We start from the raw sequence: 26,028 nt of genomic DNA on the forward strand, positions 1-26,028 counted from the left end.
CAGTATGACAATCTATTCACTATACATAATAAACAAGGCTGGTGGTCTGGTGTACCAAAACGACGTGAATCCAGGACTTTCGCGCCTTTCAGCAAATGAATACTTGGTTATGGCTGGTACTTTACACGGTGTATTTGCTATAGCTTCCAAATTAACTCCAACTGCTTTGAAAGTTAGTACACCTTCATTAGGTTCAAGTGCAACAAGCTCGATAACGAGTGCTTCAAATAATAGCATAAGTCAATTGAATTCAAATTCTACAATTTTATCAAATTATTCAAAAGGTGCATTAAACCCAATTTCAAATTCAAATACATCAGGGTTAAGATCTGTTGATACTAAATTTTTCTCAATATATATTTTCCAATCGATAACTGGGTTGAAATTTATATTGATTACAAGTCCTAATGGTATAAGTGGGAATAGTGGAGGTGATTTGAATAAAAATGCCGAATTGGCAGAAAGTGTACTACGAAGAATTTACTCAATTTATTCAGATTATGTTATGAAGAATCCATTTTATTCATTAGATATGCCGATTAGAGTGGATTTATTTGATCAAAAAGTAACAGAGTTGATAAAGAGTCTTTCATAGATTATTTTTTTTTTTTAGTTGATGTATTTGATGAACTTGGATGAGGAATGCAATTACGCACGAACCGCTTGGATTGTAGGCTTCTCGCTATGTTGGAATTCAGGCTTCCTTATAATATCCTTCTCAGCCAACTGAGAAACCTATTCTCCACCACGGAACAGTGTGGGACTCGCCTCTTGTTGAGGAATACCCACTAAAACTCACCCTAAAATCAGAGCTCAGGTTTGAACCCATGATGATGGTAAATAATAATAAAATGCTAACTGCCTGACCAAATGGGCAGAAAGCATTGGAAATAGAATGGGGGATACTATGTGATACAGATTTTGTAGCTACGTTTAAAGTCTTATAAATAAGTTAAAATTTCATAAAGCATATACAACAACGTCTTAAAGTTTTGGATCAGCGGTGATTCTAGTGATATATTTACCAGTATTATTACCAGAGAATAAACCAGTCCATAATTCAGGAACTTTTTTGAAATTTTCACCAGAACCATCAACAATAGTTTCTCTAATTTTAGAGATATCCAACAAACCAGATTGAACCAATTGAGATAAATGTTGAATAATTTGTGGGAAATCTTTAAAATCATCTGAAACGATAAATCCCCTAATTGTTAATCTTTTAGTAACAACAGCTGGATAATTTTTGAAAACCATTTTAGAAGCATCATTATAACCTGCAATTGTACCAACTTGTGCAATATGAGCAAAATCTTTTAGGTAATTAGAAGCATGATCTAATAATTCCCCACCAACGTTATCAACAAAGACATCAATTAAATCACCATCCAAGGCTTTTTCAAAATCTTCTTTATATGTTTTTGAACGATAATCTAAACCGATAACATTACCATTACCTAAACTTTCAACATATTTAACTTTTGCATCACCACCTGCAATTGCTAAAACTTTTTTAGCTTTAAACACTTTGGCAAAGAATTGAACAGCAACGGAACCAACAGCACCCGCGGCACCAGTCACAAGGAATACTTTATTTTGCGCCTCTTCAGGTTTTGGTAAGCCTGAATATTTAAAAGCTGCCAAATAAGCTGTTAAAGTTGTTGAACCAAAGACACTTAAATATTTTGATAATGAATCAAATCTTGTTGGATCAATTTTTGAAGTCCCCCAAGTGGAATCATTTAGGATATTATGAGTTGCCCAATCGATTCTTGATTGGATGAAATCACCAACTTGAAATTTTGATGAATTTGATTTTAAAACTTTAGCAATCCCACGAGCAGGAGCAGGAGTATTTGGAGGAGTTGGATCAACATAAGATTTAAAAGGAGAGAACCAACCTTTTTGAGCAGGATCATTTGAGAAATATAAATTTTCAATTAAGAAATCACCGTCTTTTAATAAATTTGGATCATCTAAATCATATTTAACATCAACTAATTTAAAAGTTGCATCTTTTGAAGAATAGTCCAAATTGACTGATTGTTCATAAGTTGGCTTGTTGATTAATAGCCAGTGTTTAGCATTGATAACGTTTGACATGATTGATAATTGTAGAGTTCAATTGAATTGTATAATTGCTTCAAAATATTGATTAAAGCAATTCCAAATCCTTTTTATATGTCAAATTTATCCACAGTTTTGATTTTTTTCGTTTTTCATTTGATTTCTAATTCAGAAACGGAATTTCGACGCACTTTGAAGATTTAACGGCCAATTGCTCGGTTAGGGAACATCGGCACACTCTAGTAATGCCGATACTACTTGAACTGGTAATTGCGCAAAACGGCTGTAATCGGTATTACTTGTTATAGTAGTTTGGCGGTCGGGATTAGCGCCATCGGTGTTCCCCAATCGTCTCCAATTGCGCAGAATGCTCCTCGGTAGAAAAATGACACTTTGAATTTTCAGCCAACGACAATTAAATTTGAAATGGATTAGAAATTGGAAATCAATTGAAGAGAAAAGAGGCTGGAAAGGGGAGTATGGGGAGTACTGGGGAGTACTGGTGCGATGATGCTGGGGTTAGCCTCAGAGTTGATGTTGGGTACAACGTTAAATTTAGTGTTTGTTGTGAAAATTCACAAATATTTGGGCCATATATCGTGAAATATTCATCAAGAATTGCTCAATCTCTTTTAGATTCCTGGTTCTATAAGGGTATGAATCAAGAATCTAGTTGAGTTGACAATGAGTTTAGCAGTGAATAGTAATACAGGATACATATGGCTCTACGAGGTTGAACGAGAATGGCTATGCCAATTGATACTGGAAAACACCTCCTAAGTACTATATCTATTGTTGAGTGTTGGTTATGGAAGACATCGCTGTTAGTCGGACCTCAAGCTCATCAATACCTTTACGAGATGACACATCGTCCAGAGACTCGTAGGAGCAAATTGATGGTACGCGTGGGAGCATTTTGTCACAATTTTACGTGGGTTTAGCTAATTGTTGGTGTCTGGCATCTCCATCAATAACAGCATAGGGGTGCTTTGAACAAATCAAGAAGCTGGATGCATCTATCCGTCAATAATAATGTTGGCCTAGGGTGCAAGGTTTATCTAGATGTCAAAATCAAGCTGTAGTCCAGATCATAGAGTGATACGATTTGTGCTTAGGCCATTTGATAGAACTATAGAAAGATTCTGTGACATTACAACCTTGTAAGGAATAGCTTTAAGTAGCAACTTGGGCCAGTTCACTATAACTAACACTCTACCTACTACAGCCTTTTCTACCAGCCCATAAGCCCTCTCTCCATAGGCTATCTTCCCAGTCCAGGGTCACCTAGTTTTTCCTTCAAAAATCTCACCATATTTTTCATTGGTGAAATTTCTTTTCGAGATTTGTGACATGTTGAGCATCAGGCAATCGGAAAAACTATAGAGAAAGTTGGGAAGGGTCTGGAATAAAGTATGGTGAATTCGAAGGTAAAGGTCATTGAATGAGATGGAAGTAAAGATATAATTGCTATAGTGCTTTAATCATGGCAATCATTTGCTATTTGTTGGTTGATTGTTGGTTAATCGTGTGCTTTGTTGAATAAAAAGCTGTTAGATGGTGCCTGAATGGGCCGAGTCCAAATCACTCCACCATGAAAACAAGAAATTAAAGTGTTGAAACTATTAAACGACAGTCTGCTAGTAAAAGCTGTGATGGTGCTCTGGCTAGATCCTCTCTACACCCAGTCCCCGTGGTCTAGAGCCTAGAGCATCATGCTATATCAAGCCATATATATAACATCTAATATCCACAATACATCTACACTTGTTTTAGAAAAGGTTAACAAACTACTGAAATAATGACCATACCCAAGACAATCAACGGTGCTATCCTAAACGACTACCAAATCATCAAGGAAATTGGTTCTGGTGCTTATGGTATAGTATACTTGGCTAAGCATATTATAACTGGTCAACAAGTTGCAATTAAATCAATCTCCAAAATCATAAACAAATCAAAACCATCTTCAAACATAAAGCAAAGTGATTATTTATCATCTGAATTATTAGAATATTTCCATGAGAATGATTTCAAGATCCAAGGTTTAAATTCATTAAATTTAAAATTATTAAGTGATTTTAGTTCATCAACTACAAAATGTTGTTCATTTATAAAAGAAATCACAATCCATTTAAAAGTCCATGATCATCCAAATGTTATTACAATCCACAAGATAATAGATTCCCCAGTTGCATTATTCATAATAATGGATTATTTCCCCGAGGGTGATTTATTTATAAACATAGTGGATCGTGCCAAATATTCATCAGATCCAATGTTGATTAAAAGAGTCTTCATCCAATTAATAGATGTCATCTCTTATTGTCATTCCAAAAACATCTATCACTGTGATATCAAACCTGAGAATATAATGTGCTGTCAAAATGGGGCCAATTTATGTATTGGTGATTTTGGACTAGCTGTGGAATCCCATTTTATCAATGCAAAGACATGTATTGGATCTTCATACTATATGCCACCTGAAAGATTGATCTCAATGAATGAGGGCAACAACAACAAGACTACAACAACTGCAGCAGGTAAATGTCCTTTCAATCATGGCAATTCATTACCAAATGATCTATCTGCATCTTCATTCCCTGCTGAAGCCGGTGATTTATGGTCCCTTGCTATAATATTGATCAATCTGACATGTACGAGAAACCCATGGATGAAGGCTTGTGAGATTGATAATACTTATCGAGCATTCCTCAAGAATAAAAAAGTGCTAAAGGATATCTTGCCAATAAGTGATGAATTATATGAAATTTTATGCTTATGCTTAGAAAGAGACCCTTTCAAAAGAATAACTTTGTTTCAATTAAGAGATTTGGTGTTGAATTGTAAATCATTCACCACATCAGGTGCCCTAAGTTATTGTTCCACTGATTTGAATGATTTCATTAAAGAATGTTGTGATGTTCCTGATTATAATATTGATATTGATGATGAAGATTCAGAGATTAAGGATGAAGATATTGTGAATTTGAAAGATATCATGCCTGTTAATCATATTCCAATTGATTTCAATGAGAAAATTGATCAAGTTGAGAATACAATCACCAACACTACTACTGGATATCATGTGGATTTTATCAATAATGATAATTGGGTTCAACATCTTGAGTTGTTTGATAATTGTTCCGTGGTGACTAATGTTTCATTTAATATGAATTGTGATATGATTGATGCTGGATTATACTAGGGAGAAATATAAAGGGAAATTGGATAAATAATAATACACAAACTTATACATAGGTACATTAATGGTATAACTTTATAGATAATAGATCTCACATTTGAGATTGGAAATAAATACAATGGGATAATTAATAATTTAGTATTATTGTAGCTATACAAATGAATATGTCAAAGACATTATGATAAATAGATTTAAAAGCAAATATTTTCAACAAACACGTTGTTTCTTAATGCCTAGTTACAAAGAAATATGTTCACTTGATAATTTTTCAATAACAATTGATGAAGCACCACCACCACCATTACAAATACCTGCAACACCGATTTTACCACCTTCTTGTTGTAAAACACTAGCTAAAGTAACAACAATTCTTGCACCTGAACAACCTAATGGATGACCAATTGCAACAGCACCACCATAAACATTTAATTTTTCTTCAGGAATTCCCAAGATTTTTTGATTTGATAAACCAACAACTGAAAATGCTTCATTTAATTCGAAAAAATCAACATCTTCAATTTTTAAACCTGCATGTTTTAAAGCTTTTGGGACTGCTAATGATGGTGCAGTTGTGAAATCTTCTGGATTTTGTGCAGCTTCACCCCAACCCAAGATTCTTGCAATTGGTTTTAAATTCAATTCAACTAATTTTTTATGAGAAACTAAAACTAAGGCAGCACCACCATCATTAATTGGTGAAGCATTAGCAGCTGTAACAGTACCATTTTCCTTTTGGAACACGGTTCTTGCACTTTTCAATTTATCAACATTTAATTTATAACTTTCCTCATCAACATCGACAGTTGTTGATGGTTTACCTCTAAAACCTGGAATAACAACTGGTGTAATTTCATTTTTAAATTTACCAGATTCATGAGCTTTTTGAGATTTTTGATAAGATTTAATAGCAAAATTATCTTGATCTTCTCTTGATAAATTATAATCTCTAGCACATTTCTCAGCAGAAACACCCATAGCGGTACCATCATAAGCATCAGCTAACCCATCACGTTGTAAACCATCAACTAAAACAGAATCACCATATCTAGCACCAGATCTAGCAGCTGGGACGTAATAAGGAGCATTGGTCATAGATTCAGCACCACCGGCAACAACAATATCAGCATTACCCAACAAGATGGTTTGAGCAGCTATTATAGTGGCTTTTAAACCTGAAGCACAAACTTTATTAACAGTAGTTGCAACGGTATCAACGCCTAATTTTGATTTTAAGGCAACTTGTCTAGCAGGATTTTGACCAACGTTAGCTTGGACAACATTACCAAAGACAATTTCTTCAACTTGCTCAGGTTTAATCTCTGGAACTTTTGATAAAGCAGCAGTGACGGCATGGGCACCAAGGTCAACATAGTTTAAAGAAGAGAGGGCACCTTGGAAAGAACCAATTGGGGTTCTGGCGGTGGCGACGATATAGACAGAGTTCTCGGACATGATTGATATGGTTTGTTTGAGTGTTTTGTAGAATGAACACTTGTACTTGTTTCAATTCAAAAGTGAAAAGGTCGTTTACAAAATGTTGAAATCGCACAATTAAACGATTTTGGCCAAAACTCCAACGAAAAAAAAAGGCGGTACGCGAAACACAGACGCGAAATTTCACCAAAGAGGAAATACGTGGAAAGAGGATTGTAGTATTGGGTTGTAAATTACGTGTTTTACCGAATAGAATAGTGTGAAAAAAGTAGTGGGTGGCATATTTGAGTGTTCTCTGTTTTTTCTGTGCGTTGATAGCCCAGTTGTGGCCTTAATTAGATCGATTTGTATCTTGTTAACTACAAAATTGATATCATCAAAAGTCATCATGTTTATTCTATCCAACTTTGATCAAAAACAAGCATATAGCGTTAATGAATCTATTAAAAGTTGGGTAAACATGGTTGTGGATTTGAGATGATGGAAATATTAAAGCAGTTCCACCATTGTGCGCCCTTGAACTAATATATCCCACTCAATTAGCGGGAAAGCTATTATAATGTTATAAACCTAGGAAAGATCTGGAAGATCCATGTAATTTTATCGAATGCCATGTTTATTAAGTACAACCAGACTATGTTATTCAAATAATTATCATGACCCTATGTCATAAAAATGCTAGTAAAGACAATAAGAAAGTCGTCTAAAGACAAGGTCACTTTGAAAAACCAGATCATGCAAGCATCAGCTGCGAAATTCATATTTGTAGGTGACAACCATACTAACAAAAAATCAGCTATTATCAAAGCAAGACATGTTATAATACAAATATTGCTGATATTAATTTGTTCACATTTTTCTTTGATTTCCTGAAAAATGACGCGCATTATTAATTTCTTATGTAATCTCAGAATGATGATTCCATTGATCATTAGTATTGAACTAGTTTTTTATCTAGTTCTGAGTTTATGATCAATCTCTAATTACCAAGCATAATTGATACTTTTATTGAAACCCCATACTTAGCTTGTCGTTTGTGCAGTAGACAGCCCGTGTAATAATCATATTCCCGAAATTCAACTCTTGCTCACGTGAATATCACATGACATACTTCCGAGGGTGAGTTATTCTGAATTTTTCGGTTGTTGATGTTGAAGAAGGTGCGTATAATTGTAAACGTCAGAGGTTGAATTTGGCGTAAACTATCCCAGAACATCCAATTGAAAGATATCAACCAAAGATGAGTGACAAGCTCAGGATATTCGAGACCAATAATTTGGATAGCTTATACGCCATCGCATTGAATTTATGGTCCAAGAAAGTGTTTGATTACTACCTCACAAATCAACAATTACTTGTACTTGATCAGATATTTAATGATCCTCAAAACAAGAAGGAATTATTTAAGGCATTCCTGGACTCCAAGATATTTTTGAAATTCTATGAAGCTGAGCATACTGAAAAGGAACAAGAAAAGGATGAAGAATCTACACCTGTTGAAAATGAGAACAATAATAATACCCCAAAGGATAACAATCAGGATTCACAAAAGGATCAAGATCAACAACAGCAACCACCACAACAACAAGAGTCCAATGAAGAGAACCTAAATGAATCTACAATATCTAATGGTGTGGAGTCTGCTAGAGCGCTTTCTTTAAAAGTTCGTTATATTCTTTGGGAAAAAGCTATTGATTTTTATTATGACAGTGAAGGTAAAAATATTGATGAGTATGAGATCTTTGAAAATGAAGAACCTGAACAACCTAAAGTTGAAGTATCAACAAGTATTGAACCAGCAAGAAAAATTGATGAAGATGAAGATTATGATGATGATGATGAAGATGAGGAAGAGGAAGCTGGAAAACCAAATGATAATGAGCAAGATGAAAAAAATCAAGAAACAATCACCAGAGATCAAGATGAAAATGGAAACATCATTTTAGAAGTACCCATTGCTCAAAATGATACTAGTCAACTGGATAATAAGATTCTTATTGATAATTTCAATAAAATTTATCATAATTTTGAAAATGATCGTGAAACTTTAATTAAAAGAAGAAAATTGGAAGAAAATGATAAATTACTACTGGAGGATCAAAATACAGGTTCAATAAAGGATACTTTCGCAATGAACCTTGGTGCTGCTAATCTTTCGTTAAAACATTTATTACAATCAATTGATGATAATAAAGAAAAATTAAATCTACAAGACAATGAGTTAAGACAATTAATCATGGATGTTCGCAAAAATAGATCAAAATGGGCTTCTGATGATAAAATTGGACAAGAAGAATTATATGAAGCTTGTGAAAAAGTTGTCATGGAACTAAGAGGTTATACTGAACATTCAACTGCTTTTTTAAATAAAGTTAGTAAAAGAGAAGCTCCAAACTATGCTCAAGTAATTAAAAAACCAATGGATTTAAACACTATTTTGAAAAAATTGAAAAATTTCCAATATAAATCCAAAACAGAATTTGTTGATGACGTTATGCTTATTTGGAAAAATTGTTTAACTTATAATTCTGATCCAAAACATTTCCTAAGAGCTCATGCAATTGCAATGCAAAAAAAATCATTAACTTTGATACCAATAATACCTGATATCACCATTAGAGATAGATCTGAAGTGGAGGCTGAAAATGAAGATCCATCAACTCCTGCCCCATCGGGCGGCGCCATGTCAAGTAAAACAACATCTAAAAAGGGTAAGAAAAGAACAAGATCTGGTGAAGAGAAAGATTCACAGAGTCATAGTGAACCTCCTCAAAGTGAAGTAGGCACACCTGCTGCTGACCACCCTTTATCAAAAGCCATACCATCAACTTCTGCATCTAAAAATGGTGCAAATTCAACTTTACCAACAAGTGCAGCTTCAACACCTGCACCTTCAAATCTTCAAACAACAGCTGCTGCTGCTAATACTTCACAAATACTGCCCGCTGATACAACTGAAGCTGAAGAAGAGGATCAAGGTGATTCAAATGAATATTTAAATCAAGAAGATAATGATAAGGATGATTTGGAAATTCAAACTTGGAAAAATTTAACTGCAAAGGCAAGAGCTGATTTTTGTATGAAAAGATCTGATTTATTTAAAGATAATAAATTGAATTCAGATAGTGAAGCAATACTGAGAGATTCTAAAAAAATGAATAATTTCCAATCATATCTTAAAAATTATTCAGAAAATAAGAAACATGTTAAAAGTTCACACAATAGATCCCAGGAAGATGATCCTTATCTAATAGAATATGATGTTACTGGTGGGTTTCCTTCATTACCATACAAAGGTGTTGATGATGATGAGTTGGAACGTCATGAATCTAAATTGATTGATGAAGTTATACAGAAAGGTTTGAAACCTTCTCCATTTGCCCCAATAGATGGTGGGTTAAATAAAATTATCAATGAAAACATTGAAGAAATGCAAGAAATAAGGAAAATTTGTTTTAAAATTTCATTGATTAGACAAATGCAACAACAACAATTTGTTCACCATACACAATTAAAACCTCCAGAGATTGAAAAAATTGATGATTCAATTGATATTGATCCTGTTTCAAGACTAGAGAACCATGATAAATTGAATAAAGAATTGATTTATTTTGTAATGAGGAAAAGAATTGGGAAAATTGCAATGCAGAATGGATTCGAGTCAACTGAATTATTTGCAGTCGATACATTGACTCAAATTGCTGGTGATTATATGGATAATTTGGTTAAATCAATAAAGACTCATTTAGAAACTCCAAGTATAAATAAAAACCAAAAGGAGAAGAATGTTTTATTGTTGTCATTATTACAAAATGGGTTGAACAAACCAGATGAATTACATACCTATGTCACTGAAAACATTCTAAAGCAGAATGGGAAATTAAAAGATTTGAAAATTAAAATATCAGGGTTTTTAAAAGCTTTATTAAGACCAGCGATTGAAATGACTGAAAAAAATTTCACTGATAATAGTGAGCAGTTCCTGTCTGGTGATTTCTCAAATGAAATTGGTGAAGATTTCTTTGGGTTTAAAGAATTAGGTCTTGATAAAGAGTTTAGTATGTTGGGTAATTCTATCCCATTACATTTACTACAATCAAAATTCAATGAAGCAAATAGTATTGATGATCCAAAGAAAATCCATCGTGAAGAATTTGAAAATGCTCCTTTCAAAAGATTATCTCAAGATGATATAGAGAAGGAAATTCAACTTTTACAACCATTTTTACGTGATTGTTTGGCAAAGACCAAGCATTATCATACCAAACAAATGAAATCCAAGAGAGAAATTAACGAATATTTGAGTGAAGCTAAAGGTGTGATCATCCTGGATGATGAAGATTATCCTAAAAAACCATCAAAACCAAAACTTCCACCAACTGGTAAAATTACACCTTCAAAGAAGAAAATTACGCCACAAACTTTCTTTTTACCTGAAGAAGATGATAAAAAAAATGGTATCAAATCTGAATTAGGAGTCCCTGTTGCTTTGTCGCCAATTGCAGAAAGCTAGAAACGATCAATGAAAACTTCAACTTCTAAAATAATTGTAGTTTTAGCAGCAGCCAATATGAGCACAAATATAATTTTCGCGAATTTTTCTTTGGCCAAAATCTGCGATAGAAACAAGTTGTGGAACTCTTCGATTAAGAATCCGATAAAGCTTTGAGAAGAAAACATTTACAAAGAGAAAAGAGTACCATAGAGAAAGGTTACCAATCTTCAAGAACATTACAAAAGATCAAGAATCAGTGAATCATAAAATACAGCATCTGATGTATCCGAACCAATCGAGGCAACATCAAAATACAACTCAATTACAAAGAGAATATCTGTTGAGGCTTCAACAACAACAGAGGTCTCAACAACCGAATGGAATCAGTGCTGCTCAAAAGCTTCAGTTTCAGCAAGTCCAACAGATGCAACAACAGCAGCAGCAGCAACAACAACAACAGTCACAACAGCCGACAATGTATCAGAATAGACCTGCACTGATGGCAAGTAATAATGTTTTCACTTTATTACCGTACAAGACGAGAAAAGATGCTATTAGGAAATCTGTTTTGCAAAAATATGATATAGTGGGATATATTGCATCAGGTACTTATGGAAGAGTTTACAAAGCTAAATCAAAAGAACCTAAAAATTCGGGATTATTTGCAATTAAAAAATTTAAAGCTGATAAAGAAGGGGAAGTTGTTTATTATACAGGGATATCTCAATCAGCATCAAGAGAAATGGCATTATGTCGTGAACTAAACAATAAGAATATAACCAAGTTGATTGAAATCATTTTGGAGAATAAATGTATCTATATGGTTTTTGAATTTGCTGAACATGATTTATTACAAATTATTCATTTCCATTCACATCCTGATACAAAACCAATACCCGAGCAAACTGTTAAATCTATAATGTGGCAAGTGTTGAATGGTGTTTCTTATTTACATCAAAATTGGGTGTTACATAGAGATTTAAAACCTGCAAATATCATGGTTACAAGTGAAGGTGTTGTTAAAATTGGTGATTTAGGTCTAGCCAGAAAATTCAACAATCCATTACAATCGTTATATAATGGTGATAAAGTTGTTGTTACCATCTGGTATAGAGCACCTGAATTATTACTAGGTGGAAGACATTATACTCCAGCAATTGATCTATGGGCTGTTGGATGTATATTGGCTGAATTATTAGCACTGAGACCAATTTTTAAAGGTGAAGAAGCTAAAATGGATAACAAGAAAAATGTTCCATTTCAAAAAAATCAAATGCAAAAAATTGTGGAAATTTTAGGAACTCCATCAAAAGATAAATGGCCTTCATTACCTAAATATCCAGAATATCCTGCATTACAACAATTTAAACAATTCCCATCCAATTTACAAGCATGGTACCAATCAATTGGTGCTTCAAACAAGCGAGGATTATTACTTTTACAAAGCTTATTAGAATATGATCCTGCAAAGAGAATGACTGCATTTGACGCATTATTGCATCCTTATTTCTTAGAGAACCCAAGAGTTTCAGAAAACATTTTCGAAGGACAACAGTTTAAATATCCATTAAGAAGAATCCAATTTGATGATAGTGATATCACTTCAGCTGCTCCAACTATGAAGAGAGGGTTGAATTCTGATCATGATTCAATACATTCGAGAAAGAGACAAAAATGATAAAAGAAAAGAAAAAAAAGAATGATATTTATTCAAGTTGCTAATGTTTACGTGTTATGAAAGTGTCCTTTATGTAGACTTAACTCTTGAATGGCGAGAATATTATTAATGTGATACCTTTATACATAGTCTGCCAACTTGTGATGGTTGAATTACCATTTCGCGAAAAATCCCAACACCACATAATTTTTTCACGAGCTCATCTCAATAAGTGTTACGAGAGTATGGTCAAGAAGCCACTAGAGATCTTGATTATAATAGACTAGAATAGCTATGCTACTGAGGACCAATAGGCTCATAAGCCTAATTCCTAGAGCCTTATCATGTTCTAGGGCTCAACAGGTTAGAATGATTGGACACAAAAGAAGGCGTTTCAATAAGCAAAAATTGATGAGTTTTAGAGATAATGAATGGATAGGTTCCACTTCTGACCAAAATGGAGCATCGGGGTTCATATCAGGTAGTAAAAAAATGCAAGAACTCCAGATCAGCAATGGAGCATCTGTTTTCCGGAAAGATGAAGAATTTAAATTGGTGGTGGAAGAATCATATAATCATTTAAAACAGAACGTCTTACTGAACAAGTTTTTATATAAGCATTATCACAACATTCCTGGATTCCATCAATCTGCTGAACAAGCCCTAGATAAATTCAAAACAGATTTTGAAGCTGCCCTTAATGAATTCAAAGAGCCAGAAAATTATGTATTCCAATTGGAAGAACTTATAAGTCCGCATAGTACAATTGCTCCAATATTAATGTATAATACCCTTACAACTAATCCAGTTGTGGAAAGTTACTTCAAAAAGAAAAACATCGAAGAACCAATGGATAGGGCGTATCAAATTATGGAAAATGCATATCATGCTGTTTTATTCACTTTCCTGTCGGCAAATTTACCAGCAAGGAAACTTGGTGTTGATATTTCAAACCCTGCAGAATGGTTTCCTCAAGCTCGTAAATTGAGAAGAAAATTAATACTTCATGTTGGTCCAACAAACTCTGGGAAAACATATCATGCTTTGAAAAGATTAAAAGAATCTAATAATGGTTATTATGCGGGACCTTTAAGATTATTGGCTAGAGAAATTTATGAAAGATTTAAAGCAGAGGGGACCCGTTGTAATTTAGTCACTGGGGAAGAAGTTATCCAGGATTTAGATGAGTATGGTATGGAAGCTCCATTATCAAGTGGTACAGTGGAGATGGTTAGCACAGCAAGAAACTATGAAGTTGTTGTATTGGATGAGATTCAAATGCTTGGTGATAGAGGTAGAGGTTGGGCTTGGACAAATGCTCTTCTTGGTGTTCATGCTAAAGAAGTTCATTTATGTGGTGAAGAAAGTGTTATACCATTGATTAAGAAAATCGCTAGTATTACAGGTGACGAAGTTTTCGTTAACAAATATGAGAGATTAGGTAAATTATCAGTTGAAGAAGGTACCATTAGAGGATTGGAAGGATTGAAAAAGGGTGATTGTATTGTTGCTTTCAGTAAGAAAAGAATATGGGCATATAAAGAACAAATCCAAACAAAAACTAAGCTGAAATGTGGTGTTATCTATGGTGCATTACCTGCTGAAGTTAGAAGTACAGAAGCTGCTAAATTCAACAGAGGTGAATATGATGTTTTGGTCGCCTCTGATGCTATTGGGATGGGGTTGAACCTAAGTATTAATCGTGTTATTTTTGACAACCATTCAAAATTCAATGGTGTGAGACTAGAAGATTTAGAAAGTCCTCATGTTAAACAAATTGGAGGTAGGGCTGGTCGTTTCAAAGTTGCGCCAAGTGTTGGTGATAGTTCAGAGTCGAATATGCCTGATTTGAAACAAGAGCAAGCTAAAAAATCAACTTCAGTGGGTCTTGTTGGTGCTTTCTTTAAAGAAACACTAGAACATATCCGTGAAAACATTTCAAAACCAACAATTTTCCTAGATAAGGCAATTATTTGGCCAAGTGATGAGATTTGGACACATTATACTAGTGAATTTCCAGCAGGTACTCCATTCACCACTGTTATTCAAGCCTTTGAAAAAGAAGTTAAAGATGTTCCGTTATATGCTATTGCTGATACAAGAGATAGAATATCAATGGGTGAAGTTTTCACAAAAATTCCAAACCTGTTGATTGATGATCAATTGCGTATTGGTACAGCACCATTAGGTGTGTATGTGCCATTATTTGCAGATGTTATTTATGCATACTCTGAAACAATTGCAAAAGGTTACACTAAGTCATTATTAGATTATGATAATATTTTACCTTTTAGATGCTTAAAGCCAGAAGAAGTTAGTGATGAAAAATTGGGTCAATTTGAAGAGCTCCATAAATATGTGTTGTTGTTTTTATGGATGAATAATAGATACCCATCCTTTTTTGTTGATAGAGAATGTGCTGTTGAAATCAAAGATTTATTGGAAGCAAAGATTGAAAAGATTTTGAAACAAGTCAAATATCATGGTATTGGTCGTCATCCAAAGAAGAGTAAAAAGAGGTTTAGATCTAATGATGGTGCTGTTAGTGCCAAAAGAGAAGAACGTTTGACATGAATCATATAGATAAGGGCTTTTTTGTGAATAAGAGCTATCCAGTTCCTTCCAAATATGTATATAGTTTATGAACTGGTGCTGTTTGTTTACGATGGTTTAATGAAAAGTAAAGATACAATAGTATTTGGTGTAGATGTTTAAAATGAAACATGTTCTTTATCTATCTAAGATGCTTGACTTGAGGTGAATTTGGACGCAAATTCAACGGCAGCAGAAATCACTTCATCAACAGTCTTTTTAGTAACATCAATAACTTGAGCATTTGGTTCCACATCAGGTTTTGGAAGTTCTGTAATGGCAAATTGACTCTCCAACATTGTTGATTTCATATAGTGTTTCAATCTAAGTTGAGTTCTTCTAATCAGTTCATCAATTGTAGCATATAAGAACACAAAGACAAACTTGGTGTCTTGAGATTTTTCTTGGATATAATCTCTATAAACTTTCTTCAATGCTGAACATGATACAACAGATACTTTTGAATCGACTTCACTAGCAGCTTTTGCAGATTGTAATGCAATTTGTTCCAACCATCCCCATCTATCCTCATCTGTTAAAGGAATGTTATTTGACATTTTGTCAACATTCTTGAGATAGTGTTAGTAGATTATTCATTGTGCATCAGATAGCTCATTATACACACCTCTTTTGGATGAAGACTGTCACCTTCAATGAACTTTGAATTGTACTTTTTAGCAACTTCGACACCCACAGTGGACTTCCCAGTCCCTGCAGTACCAGCTATGACTATGACTGTTTGTGGCATCTCTGTATATCTTGAACCTGTTTACAAAGATCTTATAAGGAGTGGACAACCAAACATTTATACTTTGTTGCAATTTCTCAAAGTTTTCTCGTACATCAGCAAGCCGATTTGAATTTTGTATGGAGATTTTTCCGGAGAACAGCTTTTGGTGGAGAAATTATTTGGCAAGGGCCAGCACTGCCAATGTGGCACGGGTATCGCGTATGATTTCTGGTTACCATAGCTACAATATTAATCTGAAATATAACGAAACGATCTATTGAAAGAGAAGAAAGAGGACTTAGCTTAGGTTGCAGTGGAAACAGAACTAGAAGAGGCACTAACTCCAGTTAAAGATGTGAGTGGTGCTGCACTTGAGCTTGCACCTGTTGTTGCAATACTAGAGGTTGAATTCAAATCACCACCAGCACTAGTTGTGTTGTTGTTCAATGAGCTAGTTGAGTTCAAAGCATATGATGAAAGACTTGATGTTGTGATAGTGGTGTTTGCATAGTTGTAACCTGTAGATGATCCAGCAGCACCACCATTTGAGCCTAATGATGATGGAGGTGGAAGTGTAACGGTTGCAGTAACCATAACTGTTTCAGTAGCTGAAGTTGATCCACCATTTGCTGTATTTCCAGAGTCATCATCATTATCTTGTCCAGTACTGACGGCTTCAACATTACCATCACCTCCACCTTGAGCAGAATTAGCAGCGGCAGATTGTGTGATTTGGGTTTGGATAGTTGAAGTCAATGTAGTGGTTACAGCTTCACCAGCATCATTGGTTTGTGTTAGTGTATGGATTTGAGTGACGGTTGCTGTATGAACTTGTGTGTTACCTGAACCTCCACCACCAGTGGCTTTACTTGTTGTATTGAAATATCCTTTACCGAAAGTTGGGCTTGCAGCTGCACTAGATTGATAAGAGTTTGTCTGGTTATAACCATTTGTTGGGGCTGCAAGTAAGGAACTTGAATATGAATAACCACCATCTGTGTTTCTAGCAAAGATACGTAGTAGAGGGAAACCAAATGTGGTAGAAGCTAACAAACTTAAAGTGAACGTCAAGATGATTGGAATTTTCATTGTGTATGTGTATGAATGAGTGTGTATAGTTTATTTAGAATGAATGAAATGAAGTTGGTGTATATGAGTTTTAATGAATGTAGATTGATAGCTTTCAGATAAAGGAATGGAATGAGATATCAAAGAGAGGATTTTTCAAACCAGCATAAAAGATCCAACTTGTGGGAACATACTGATGTTATATACCATGGTGTTGAAGGTACCCACTAGTAAATATTTTGGATAGGACTAGTTTGTGAAAGGTACGTGCTCCAAACTAGTGCACCAAGGTGTACAGCCAGCATACCAGAGCATTGCAAAGTACGCAAAAGGTAGCAGTCCTTGCTATTGTGATCTAGATTCCCGAATAGTCCAACTGGCATTGCCAAAATAGTACTTATTTACTTTATTTGTTTACCTGTGTACCTTTTAATTTTCCAAACATGGCTCATATCAAAAAACCGTTATGCATGTCGCGTTTCCGCAAAAGGAAAGACAAATTGAATTTTGACCGCGTTTGATACAAATGAACTAAACTTAGTTTTGAGGTACACTTTAAGGTGTGGTACAAATGGTAGACAGGTCGCAGAGGATATAGGATGGTGAGTAAACTGGCCATATTATGTTTTGTTTTGAAAGGAGCTCAGTTTGTTCGCGTTCTAGTCACAGGTTATGCCTTTTGACATGCTATTTTTATCGTCAAAATTGTCTTTTGACACAAAATCTTCAACGCGTCCACGAAAACTTCAACTTCTTGCTCCAGAACAATAAAACAATAGGAGCTATATAGCATAACAAGTAGCCAGCCATCCAGTCTAGTTGGTTGTGCCGAATACACGACCTACAGGGATTACTACATATGAGTAAAAGGGTCAATGAATATGCAATTAGAAATACCAGTCAAAGGCTTTTGATCAATAACGAAGTGTGCCTACTGCTCAGCATTTGATGTATAACAATTGAATTGATTGAGTAAGAATACTTGAACGCAGGCACTATTGGAAGGAGCAGAACAAGTCAATGGAAGTTAAGTTGTCACCAGAAACAGTATCTTCATATATCCACCACAACATTTAGGTTACTCATCCCTCGAGTTCTCCTTGGTGAATACAATTTGTAAGCAAATCTTCTAAGCAGACGTCTCATGTACCGTCTATCAACACCGGTTAATCTAAAGCGACTCCTTCTATTAACAGCCTTGAATTGAATTTGTGAAGTAGGAAAATGCTTTTGGATCTGGTTCAAATCATCACCCAATTCTGTAACATTTGGTAAAACGGGTCCTTTCTTGAACCAAAAGTTTCTATGAGTGGATGAATATCTTTTGGGCAGCTTGACTTTGTACTTCCTACTAGACAAATGAAATGGGGTTCTCCTTCTTCTCACTAAAATGCTTCTCTTTCTTTGGAATAAGAATTGAAATGTAATGATCCTGTACAACTTGTGGAGAAATCTTTTGAATGCTCTAGCCCTTGACTTTCTTGGAGGTGGTAATGCCCTCATTTGGATATTGAGTCTGAGCCTTAGTCAATTTATGGTGGATTAAGCCTAGGTGTGTGCTATGTTTGGAGGCTGGAATGAATGATAAATTGCCAATGAATTGATGACGAGGAAAGTGATTGTTGTAATAGGGTGAAATTATAGCTTATTGTTGCGTTTTAATCTTCAAAATACACCACCCACCTCACATTGAAGGAAGACACACAGTATAATCTTTCAACAATGAGCCCTGAGGATTGAATCCCTAGTCCAGAGAAATCTTGAAATAGTTGACACAAAAGCTTATTATAATAACCCGCTTATATCCGCAAGGGAAGAACCAAGGGCATCAACCAGAAAATTATTTCATCTTCAACTTAACGAACAGAGAAGCACACAATTGAAAGACAGCAATTGAGGTTATTGTTTGACGATTTGGCCCATGTATTTTGACAATTCCTGTCTAGTTCAGATTCAAATATCTGAACACTTATTGCTCATGAGAAACAAGACTTTCAACAATTAGAACCAACCTGAACCAAAAAACATTCATTGAAACCTGAAGCAAACAAACACGTAAAGCCTGGGTTAATCTTCAAAAACTTCCTCAATTAACTGGAGTTTCATTCGACAAAACTTATATTGTGAAGGTTTCAACATTTTTTTTCCGCGACCAGATTGCTGAAGCTTTTTTTCAACAACTATGGTTAACGTTGGGCCATAAGTACAATCTCGGTCTTGATCTGATCTCTTTTTCCACCAAGGAAGCTACAAATTTGTCATAGAGGATGGATGCGCAGTCAGATACAAACTTTCTGCTGACCAGATTCTCCATTCTTTTGCTTATTTACTCACTTTCAGCTCAAATAGTTCCGAATTCAAAACTACCAATTGTGGTATTCTTAGTTGGTATGGCCTCATCGATTTACAAAACCAATGCATTTTCATGGTTAATTAAGAAATTCATTCAACAAGATTTAACTTCAGATAGACAAGATCTTATAAATGCAGTTGCAAGTTTCAAAAGTTATAGATCAAGAGCATTAGCTTGGAATAATAGGAAACTCAAAAATTTGAAAAGAATTAGTTATGAAGATTTTAAACAAGCTAAAGAAATTGGTTACTTTGAGCATATACATAACACAGATAAAGCCATTGAAACCAACGCTAAATTGGCAAAGAAGATTGCGGAAGAAGCTATCACCAGATATGGAATCACTGAACTAGAGCAAAGAAGTGCACTATATAAAGATAATTCAAGAGTAATTGAAGCATTATGCCATTTCACAAGAGATTGGACAGAGTTAGGTGATCCAGAACTGAAACCATTATTTGATTACATCAACACAAATATTAATAATAGTATACCAACTGCCGAGGAAAGAGCTAAAACAGTTGTGGTTGTTCCTGGATCTGGGTTAGGTAGAGTGGCCCATGAATTAGCATCAATGACTCCCCAATTTGCAAGCGTTCATTCGGTTGAATTTTCACAATTGATGTACTTGTGTAATGAATTTGTTTATTCTTCAAAACCTGAAAGTTTCAAAATTCATCCATTCATACATACATATTCTCATCATGTTTCTGAACAAAATCAATTGAGAAGTACTTCTTTCAAAAGAATTACTGAAAAACCTGGTAACCTTGTTAATAACTATGGTGATTTTAGAAAGTTTCAAGTCCCTGATATTGACCAATATGATAATGTTGTTATTGTCACTGCATTTTTCATTGACACTGCAGAAAACTTATTTCAATATTTTGATGGTATAGAGAAACTCATAGGACATAAAAAGGGATTATGGATCAACATTGGACCTCTGAAATATGGAACTGCACCAAAAGTGGAATTCTCACTAGAGGAACTCAGAAAACTTCGCAAATTAAGAGGTTGGAAAGATGTTGATGAACCAAAACCTTATGGAGCTGAAATTTCCGGTTATCTGACAGATACAAAAGGTTTATGGCAAGGTTATTATGGATTAGGAAGATGGACATCTTCATTTACAGCATCAAAATGAATAATATACAAACATGCATTAACTTTTTTTTATTTGTCCCCACTTCTATTAGTCTATTTTGTAAGTTGGGTACCTTTGTTAATTTGAATCTTTTTATCTTGACCACCACTTATAATACCAGTTTGGTCCCAAGAAACTGCAAACACTTTATCTTGACCCTTTGGAGCCTTTGATTCTCTAGTAATAGTGTATAGTGCCTTTTGTGCTCTGATATCCCAAACTTTAACAGTACCATCATGTGAACCTGATGAAAACATATAATCATTATCAGGACTTGCAGCTAATGAAACAACAAAATTGGTATGACCAATCAATTGGGATTGTGTAACAGTGGTGGCTGAGGCTCTTGGATCATGTAACGTTATATGACGAGCTGATGAACCACATGCTAATAAGTTCAATTTTGGTAATGATGTTATAGACAATAAGGAAAATCCAGTAGTTCTTGTATCAACTGGACGAGATGTTACCAAATCCCATGTCTTGATTGTATGATCTTGTGAAACTGAATAAGCAACTGATGGGTCATTTGGTGCAAATATTAGATCTTCAACCGGTTGTGAGTGTCCTTCCAAGAATGATAAAGGTGCTCTACGTCTAATAGAAGCATCTTGTAATGCTAATTTTCTTCTTTTTTTAGCAGCTGTTGATGTCACATTATTATTTGGATCAGCTAAAGGATCGATACTAGTCATTTCTTTGTAATTTGTGGACCAGAACCCAATAGCATTATCATAACCACCAGATAAGATTCTATTATTATTAACAGCTAAAGAGCTGATTGCAGCTTTATGACCTTCTAAAATGGCCAAGGTTTTACCTTCTTCGGGTTCATCTTCATCTTCATCTAGATCTCTGATACCATTTGAATCAGTCGCACTAGCTTTCCAAAGACGGATTTGTCTATCATTACCAGCACTGGCAACTCTTGTTTCAGAGATCCATCTAACAGCTTTGATAGCACCTGAATGACCACTGAATTGTTTTTGAACTTTACCTGAAAGATCCCAAGTACGAACAATACCATCGTAAGAACCTGATAAGATTTGGTTATGTTTAACATCTAAAGATGAGACCCAATCTTCATTATTGAAAGAAGCCAAAAATGATGGAGGTAAGACTGATCTGGTATATTCCAATGTTAGAAAAGCTTCACTTGATAATGCATTTTCAGTCAAATATTCATCAATGGAGGTACGTAATAAAGTACCATTTATTAAGAAATCAAATGGAACTGGAGTTTCGGTTTCTAATAAATGATTAACAATTTCTGATAAACCATATCTTTTCAATGAGATTGGAACATATAATGGGTTTTCACTGACTTGTAAAGACTCATCCTCTTCACGAGTGAAGAATTTGATTTTGATTTGTGACTTATCAGACATCGTTTCACACCCACTTTATATCAAAAGTTGAATCTGTTTTCACTCTTTAATAGCTTATACCGTTTTGAAATTTTTTTTATTTTTCCTCTTCGCATCGCACCCTCGTAATAGAAATGTCATGTGCTATCCACGTGACTGAATTTTTCGTACCCTCGACTCTTTTCTTTTGGCCCAACAGTTGATTTTTTTTTCTTTGTACAAACGATAAAAAGTTAAACGAAATGAAATGGTGAATTTGTTTAGGCGCTTGATACGTTTGCAAAAAGAAGACCAAGGTGTCTCTGGCTCAAGATCAAATAATAATTAACAGTCACATTCGCTCAGCATATGAGGACAGGCTCTTCAAGATACTAAACTCCCTTTAAAGAAAAACCAGCAAAAAAATCACAAGAAGGCGCCTAATTCCATTGCAATACCTCATTTCAAAGCAATATCCAGTTTACTGAATATTCCCTCCTTTCAATATAGAACAAAACACTATAGGTTACAGAATATGACGCTAAGTCCTCCGTTTATTGTCTCTTCTCCTGGGAAAGTCATCATTTTCGGTGAACATGCTGCTGTTTTTGGTAAAGTGAGTATACTTGTGAAATATTATGATTTGTTTTCAAAACTAACCAACTTTGTGATAGCCCGCTATCGCAGCCGCTGTTTCATTGAGAACATATCTTTTAGTCTCTCCAAGTGATAGCAAAGATGAAATTATACTAGACTTTCCAGATATTGGTCTATATCAGACATGGAAAAGTTCAGAATTACCTTGGTCAATTGCTGAAAAATATAGAACTGAAAAACCTCAACCAACTGATGAATTAGTTCCTGAAATAGTTTCTGAAATTTCCAAGATGTTGAGTGATCTGGATAAAAGTATATACTATGCTGCTGCTAGTTCATTCTTGTATTTATATGTCAATTTATGTCACAAGAATTCAGAAGGTTTGAGATTTACTGTTCGTTCAACTTTACCTATTGGTGCTGGGCTAGGGTCTTCTGCCTCAATTTCAGTTTGTCTCACAGCTGCTTTATCATTATTGGGTAACCATGTTAAACCTGCATCTTTGAAGAAAGATGATCTAACTGCGGATAATGAAGATTCTTTATTTATTGATTCTTGGGCTTTTATGGGAGAAAAATGTATCCATGGTAATCCTTCAGGTATTGATAATGCTGTTGCAACTCATGGTGGTGCTGTCATGTTTCAAAGAATGCAAAGTTCCATCCCAAGTGTTCGTACTACAATGAGAAACTTCCCACCATTGAAATTATTATTGACAAATACAACACAACCGAGAAGAACTGCCGAGTTGGTTGCTAATGTCACAAGACTAACTAATGAGTATCCAAAGACAAGCTCGAATATCTTAGATGCTATTGAATCATTAACCAGAGAAGCTTACAACATCATGATTAGGCCATTCTTGGATGAACATGCTAGAAATAGACTTAGAGAGTTGTTTCAAATCAATCATGGTTTATTAGTGGCCCTAGGCGTTAGTCATCCAACCTTAGAAAGAGCTAGAATGTTGACGGATGAATTGAATATTGGTAAAACAAAATTGACAGGTGCAGGTGGTGGTGGATGTGCTATTACATTGTTGAATGATGAAGTTGATGAGAAAGTTTTGAAAAATCTGGTTGAAAAATATGATGCATTAGGTTATCAAACGTACGAGACTTCTTTAGGAGGCAAAGGTGTTGGATTTTTAACTCTGAATAATGGGTTCTCTTTCAAACCTGAAGATTTCAAAAACTTCAAAACAAACGAAGAAATTGAAGCTACTATCGGTGTTGGTAATTGTGAAGGATGGAAGTTTTGGTGATTTGGGGTTGAGTCCCTTTTTTCTTTCGATTCTATATGAATTGTGTGATGGTGATTTGTATTTGTCTTGTGTGATAAGTTAAGCGTTTTTTTTGTTCTAAAATAAGTTGCTCTGTTTTATTGATTTTGCATTTTTATACCCATTCCATAATTGTTAATATTGTTATATCTACTTGCTTTGTTTTATTTATTTTTGCATCCTCCACATTTTATTAATATTGTTACCTTTATTATATACCATATTGTTGTATTACATATAATTCTATTACAGTTACGAGTCATGTATTGCTATATACGCCATGCTCTACTTCACCTAGTTCTCTAAATTTACAATAATATTTACATCTCTAAAACAATATCTAAATACCTCTGTTGAAGAAAACAGTTTCAATTTCATTACCATCTTTATCCTTTTTACCAGCTAATGTAGATTCTAATTTATGAACACTTATACCTTGATATTGTGGGAAAACAGCTAAAGCGAATGGTAGTGCAACCAAAGAAGTTGTCAAGATTAATCCTAAGTTAGTTAAAGTTTGGATACCAGTACCTTTACCTTTTAAGAAACCTTTTTGTAATCTAACCAAAATCAAAGGTGGAATAACCATGATTGGAGTAGCATTGATAACTCTTGAAGCAGCAGTTTCACCAACAGCATATTTTGCAGCAGTTTTGGAAGTACCAACTTCATCACCATTCTTATCGAAAACAGTGATACCTTTTCTGATTTCTTCACTTCTCATAGCGAAAACATTAACAATACCTGCAGTGACAACAGCAGCGAATGGGACTAATCTACCCAAAACTAATCTTGTATTTTGAGATAATGATTTTAATCTTGGAACAATAGAGTTCAAACCTAAAGCAACAGAGCAAGAAGCAGTAACTGCAATAGTATAGTTTTGGATTAATTGAGTTGTTGATAAAGGATGTGATTTATTGGCATTTGCAGTGTTGATTGCAACATTCAATGATTGATTAGCAACTTGCCAAAATAATGTACCAGCAGTACCTAAACCTGGTGTCAACATACCAGCAGTGACAACCAAATTGGACAAGACACAACATGACATTCTGAATGGTAAAAGAACAGTTTCACCAGTATCTGGATGAACAGTGGAGTCTAAAACTTTCTTAGCATGCCATAGTTCTGGGGTCATTTTGGATAAAATACCATTTCTATAATCTGAGATCAATTTCTTTGCTGAATCTAATGATGAGGACGTTGTTAATAACATTGTAGGATCTGAAATCTCAGCACAATGACGAACACGACCCCAGTATGTTGAAAGATCAAACTTGGATTCTGGTAATGCTATTGGGCCTGGGACTGATGATGCCATTTTTCTTTCTGTGTTTTCTCTATTCTAAATTTAGTTCTATGAAATCCTCCGGGGATATATGAATATTATCGATGGTGAGCAGAAATATAGGGTTAGAGAGTATAAGGCCTTTCTAGTTGATGTGTTGTATTTAATGAGTTTGTTGATGGTTTTATCGAAGATGAGTAACTAATTTTTTTTTATTTTTTTCTTCAGCCATTTGGGAATTTTTCATCAATTTTTCAACTTGAACGGAGTTAATCGTGAAGGTTAATGATAAACGAACTGTTATGGCAATGAGCAAAGTATTGGGAATAGGCACAGATATTGTGAAGCTGGCCAGGTTTAAAAGTATAGTGCTTAGAAATGGGCTTAAAAGCAGACAGACAGAGACTTTTGCGATGAAGATACTCCATCCAGAGCAGGAGTTACCTTTGTTTCAAGAATGTGTTGCCAAAGATCAATTGGATAGAACAATAAGGCTTTTAGCTGGCAGTTGGGCCATGAAAGAAGCTGTATTCAAGTGTCTGGATGATAAAGTACAACAGTCTCAAAAATTCAAGCAGTGGTACAAATATAATGCCGATAATGGGAGACCCATGGTTGGTGGATTGTATGTGCAGAATAACCCCAAAGAGGAGTTTCTATTATCGATATCTCATGATGATGATACATTGATAGCTTCAGTACTACGACAGTTGAACAACTGATTTAATAAACGAAAAAAGGACATTCTATGCATTAATTATATTTT

General features: G+C 34.7%; 14 protein-coding genes across 14 annotated transcripts; 8 read left to right on the top strand and 6 right to left on the bottom strand.

Moving 5' to 3' along the window:
- Positions 1-4: 4 nt before the first annotated feature.
- Positions 5-595, top strand: TRS23 (TRAPP subunit TRS23; the record flags this gene model as incomplete). Its single annotated transcript, XM_019181330.1, has 1 exon — positions 5-595. The coding sequence occupies one exon, from the start codon at positions 5-7 to the stop codon at positions 593-595; it is 591 nt and encodes a 196-aa protein (XP_019042057.1).
- A 389-nt stretch (positions 596-984) lies between these two features.
- Positions 985-2,103, bottom strand: WICANDRAFT_60897 (uncharacterized protein; the record flags this gene model as incomplete). Its single annotated transcript, XM_019183079.1, has 1 exon — positions 985-2,103. One exon carries the CDS (start codon positions 2,101-2,103, stop codon positions 985-987), a length of 1,119 nt encoding a protein of 372 aa, XP_019042058.1.
- Positions 2,104-3,883: 1,780 nt separating this feature from the next.
- On the top strand, positions 3,884-4,942 carry SKS1 (putative serine/threonine protein kinase SKS1; the record flags this gene model as incomplete). Its single annotated transcript, XM_019180715.1, has 1 exon — positions 3,884-4,942. A coding segment is annotated over one exon (1,059 nt), but the record flags the coding sequence as incomplete, so codon positions are not given.
- A 564-nt stretch (positions 4,943-5,506) lies between these two features.
- ERG10 (acetyl-CoA C-acetyltransferase) lies at positions 5,507-6,721 on the bottom strand (the record flags this gene model as incomplete). The annotated part of the gene is made up of 1 exon (XM_019181356.1): positions 5,507-6,721. The coding sequence occupies one exon, from the start codon at positions 6,719-6,721 to the stop codon at positions 5,507-5,509; it is 1,215 nt and encodes a 404-aa protein (XP_019042060.1).
- Positions 6,722-7,805: 1,084 nt separating this feature from the next.
- On the top strand, positions 7,806-11,216 carry SPT7 (SAGA histone acetyltransferase complex subunit SPT7; the record flags this gene model as incomplete). The annotated part of the gene is made up of 3 exons (XM_019185438.1): positions 7,806-7,822; positions 7,961-9,462; positions 9,580-11,216. 3 exons carry the CDS (start codon positions 7,806-7,808, stop codon positions 11,214-11,216), a joined length of 3,156 nt encoding a protein of 1,051 aa, XP_019042061.1.
- A 481-nt stretch (positions 11,217-11,697) lies between these two features.
- SSN3 (cyclin-dependent serine/threonine protein kinase SSN3) lies at positions 11,698-12,876 on the top strand (the record flags this gene model as incomplete). The annotated part of the gene is made up of 1 exon (XM_019185439.1): positions 11,698-12,876. One exon carries the CDS (start codon positions 11,698-11,700, stop codon positions 12,874-12,876), a length of 1,179 nt encoding a protein of 392 aa, XP_019042062.1.
- An 849-nt stretch (positions 12,877-13,725) lies between these two features.
- SUV3 (ATP-dependent RNA helicase SUV3) lies at positions 13,726-15,429 on the top strand (the record flags this gene model as incomplete). Its single annotated transcript, XM_019181387.1, has 2 exons — positions 13,726-14,658; positions 14,716-15,429. The coding sequence occupies 2 exons, from the start codon at positions 13,726-13,728 to the stop codon at positions 15,427-15,429; spliced, it is 1,647 nt and encodes a 548-aa protein (XP_019042063.1).
- A 218-nt stretch (positions 15,430-15,647) lies between these two features.
- WICANDRAFT_12091 (gluconokinase) lies at positions 15,648-16,183 on the bottom strand (the record flags this gene model as incomplete). The annotated part of the gene is made up of 2 exons (XM_019180521.1): positions 15,648-16,016; positions 16,073-16,183. Coding segments are annotated over 2 exons (480 nt in total), but the record flags the coding sequence as incomplete, so codon positions are not given.
- A 297-nt stretch (positions 16,184-16,480) lies between these two features.
- WICANDRAFT_60904 (uncharacterized protein) lies at positions 16,481-17,266 on the bottom strand (the record flags this gene model as incomplete). Its single annotated transcript, XM_019183080.1, has 1 exon — positions 16,481-17,266. The coding sequence occupies one exon, from the start codon at positions 17,264-17,266 to the stop codon at positions 16,481-16,483; it is 786 nt and encodes a 261-aa protein (XP_019042065.1).
- A 2,246-nt stretch (positions 17,267-19,512) lies between these two features.
- Positions 19,513-20,745, top strand: WICANDRAFT_77020 (uncharacterized protein; the record flags this gene model as incomplete). The annotated part of the gene is made up of 1 exon (XM_019184488.1): positions 19,513-20,745. The coding sequence occupies one exon, from the start codon at positions 19,513-19,515 to the stop codon at positions 20,743-20,745; it is 1,233 nt and encodes a 410-aa protein (XP_019042066.1).
- Positions 20,746-20,798: 53 nt separating this feature from the next.
- Positions 20,799-22,133, bottom strand: YTM1 (Ytm1p; the record flags this gene model as incomplete). The annotated part of the gene is made up of 1 exon (XM_019184489.1): positions 20,799-22,133. One exon carries the CDS (start codon positions 22,131-22,133, stop codon positions 20,799-20,801), a length of 1,335 nt encoding a protein of 444 aa, XP_019042067.1.
- Positions 22,134-22,217: 84 nt separating this feature from the next.
- On the top strand, positions 22,218-24,156 carry ERG12 (mevalonate kinase). The gene is made up of 2 exons (XM_019186171.1): positions 22,218-22,707; positions 22,766-24,156. The coding sequence occupies exons 1-2, from the start codon at positions 22,627-22,629 to the stop codon at positions 23,951-23,953; spliced, it is 1,269 nt and encodes a 422-aa protein (XP_019042068.1). The 5' UTR covers positions 22,218-22,626; the 3' UTR covers positions 23,954-24,156.
- A 155-nt stretch (positions 24,157-24,311) lies between these two features.
- FSF1 (Fsf1p) lies at positions 24,312-25,295 on the bottom strand (the record flags this gene model as incomplete). Its single annotated transcript, XM_019181089.1, has 1 exon — positions 24,312-25,295. The coding sequence occupies one exon, from the start codon at positions 25,293-25,295 to the stop codon at positions 24,312-24,314; it is 984 nt and encodes a 327-aa protein (XP_019042069.1).
- A 275-nt stretch (positions 25,296-25,570) lies between these two features.
- Positions 25,571-25,984, top strand: PPT2 (holo-[acyl-carrier-protein] synthase; the record flags this gene model as incomplete). The annotated part of the gene is made up of 1 exon (XM_019181190.1): positions 25,571-25,984. The coding sequence occupies one exon, from the start codon at positions 25,571-25,573 to the stop codon at positions 25,982-25,984; it is 414 nt and encodes a 137-aa protein (XP_019042070.1).
- Positions 25,985-26,028: the final 44 nt, after the last annotated feature.

This window comes from Wickerhamomyces anomalus, assembly GCF_001661255.1.
Source record: "Wickerhamomyces anomalus NRRL Y-366-8 unplaced genomic scaffold WICANscaffold_1, whole genome shotgun sequence".
NCBI lineage: Eukaryota > Fungi > Ascomycota > Saccharomycetes > Phaffomycetales > Wickerhamomycetaceae > Hansenula > Hansenula anomala.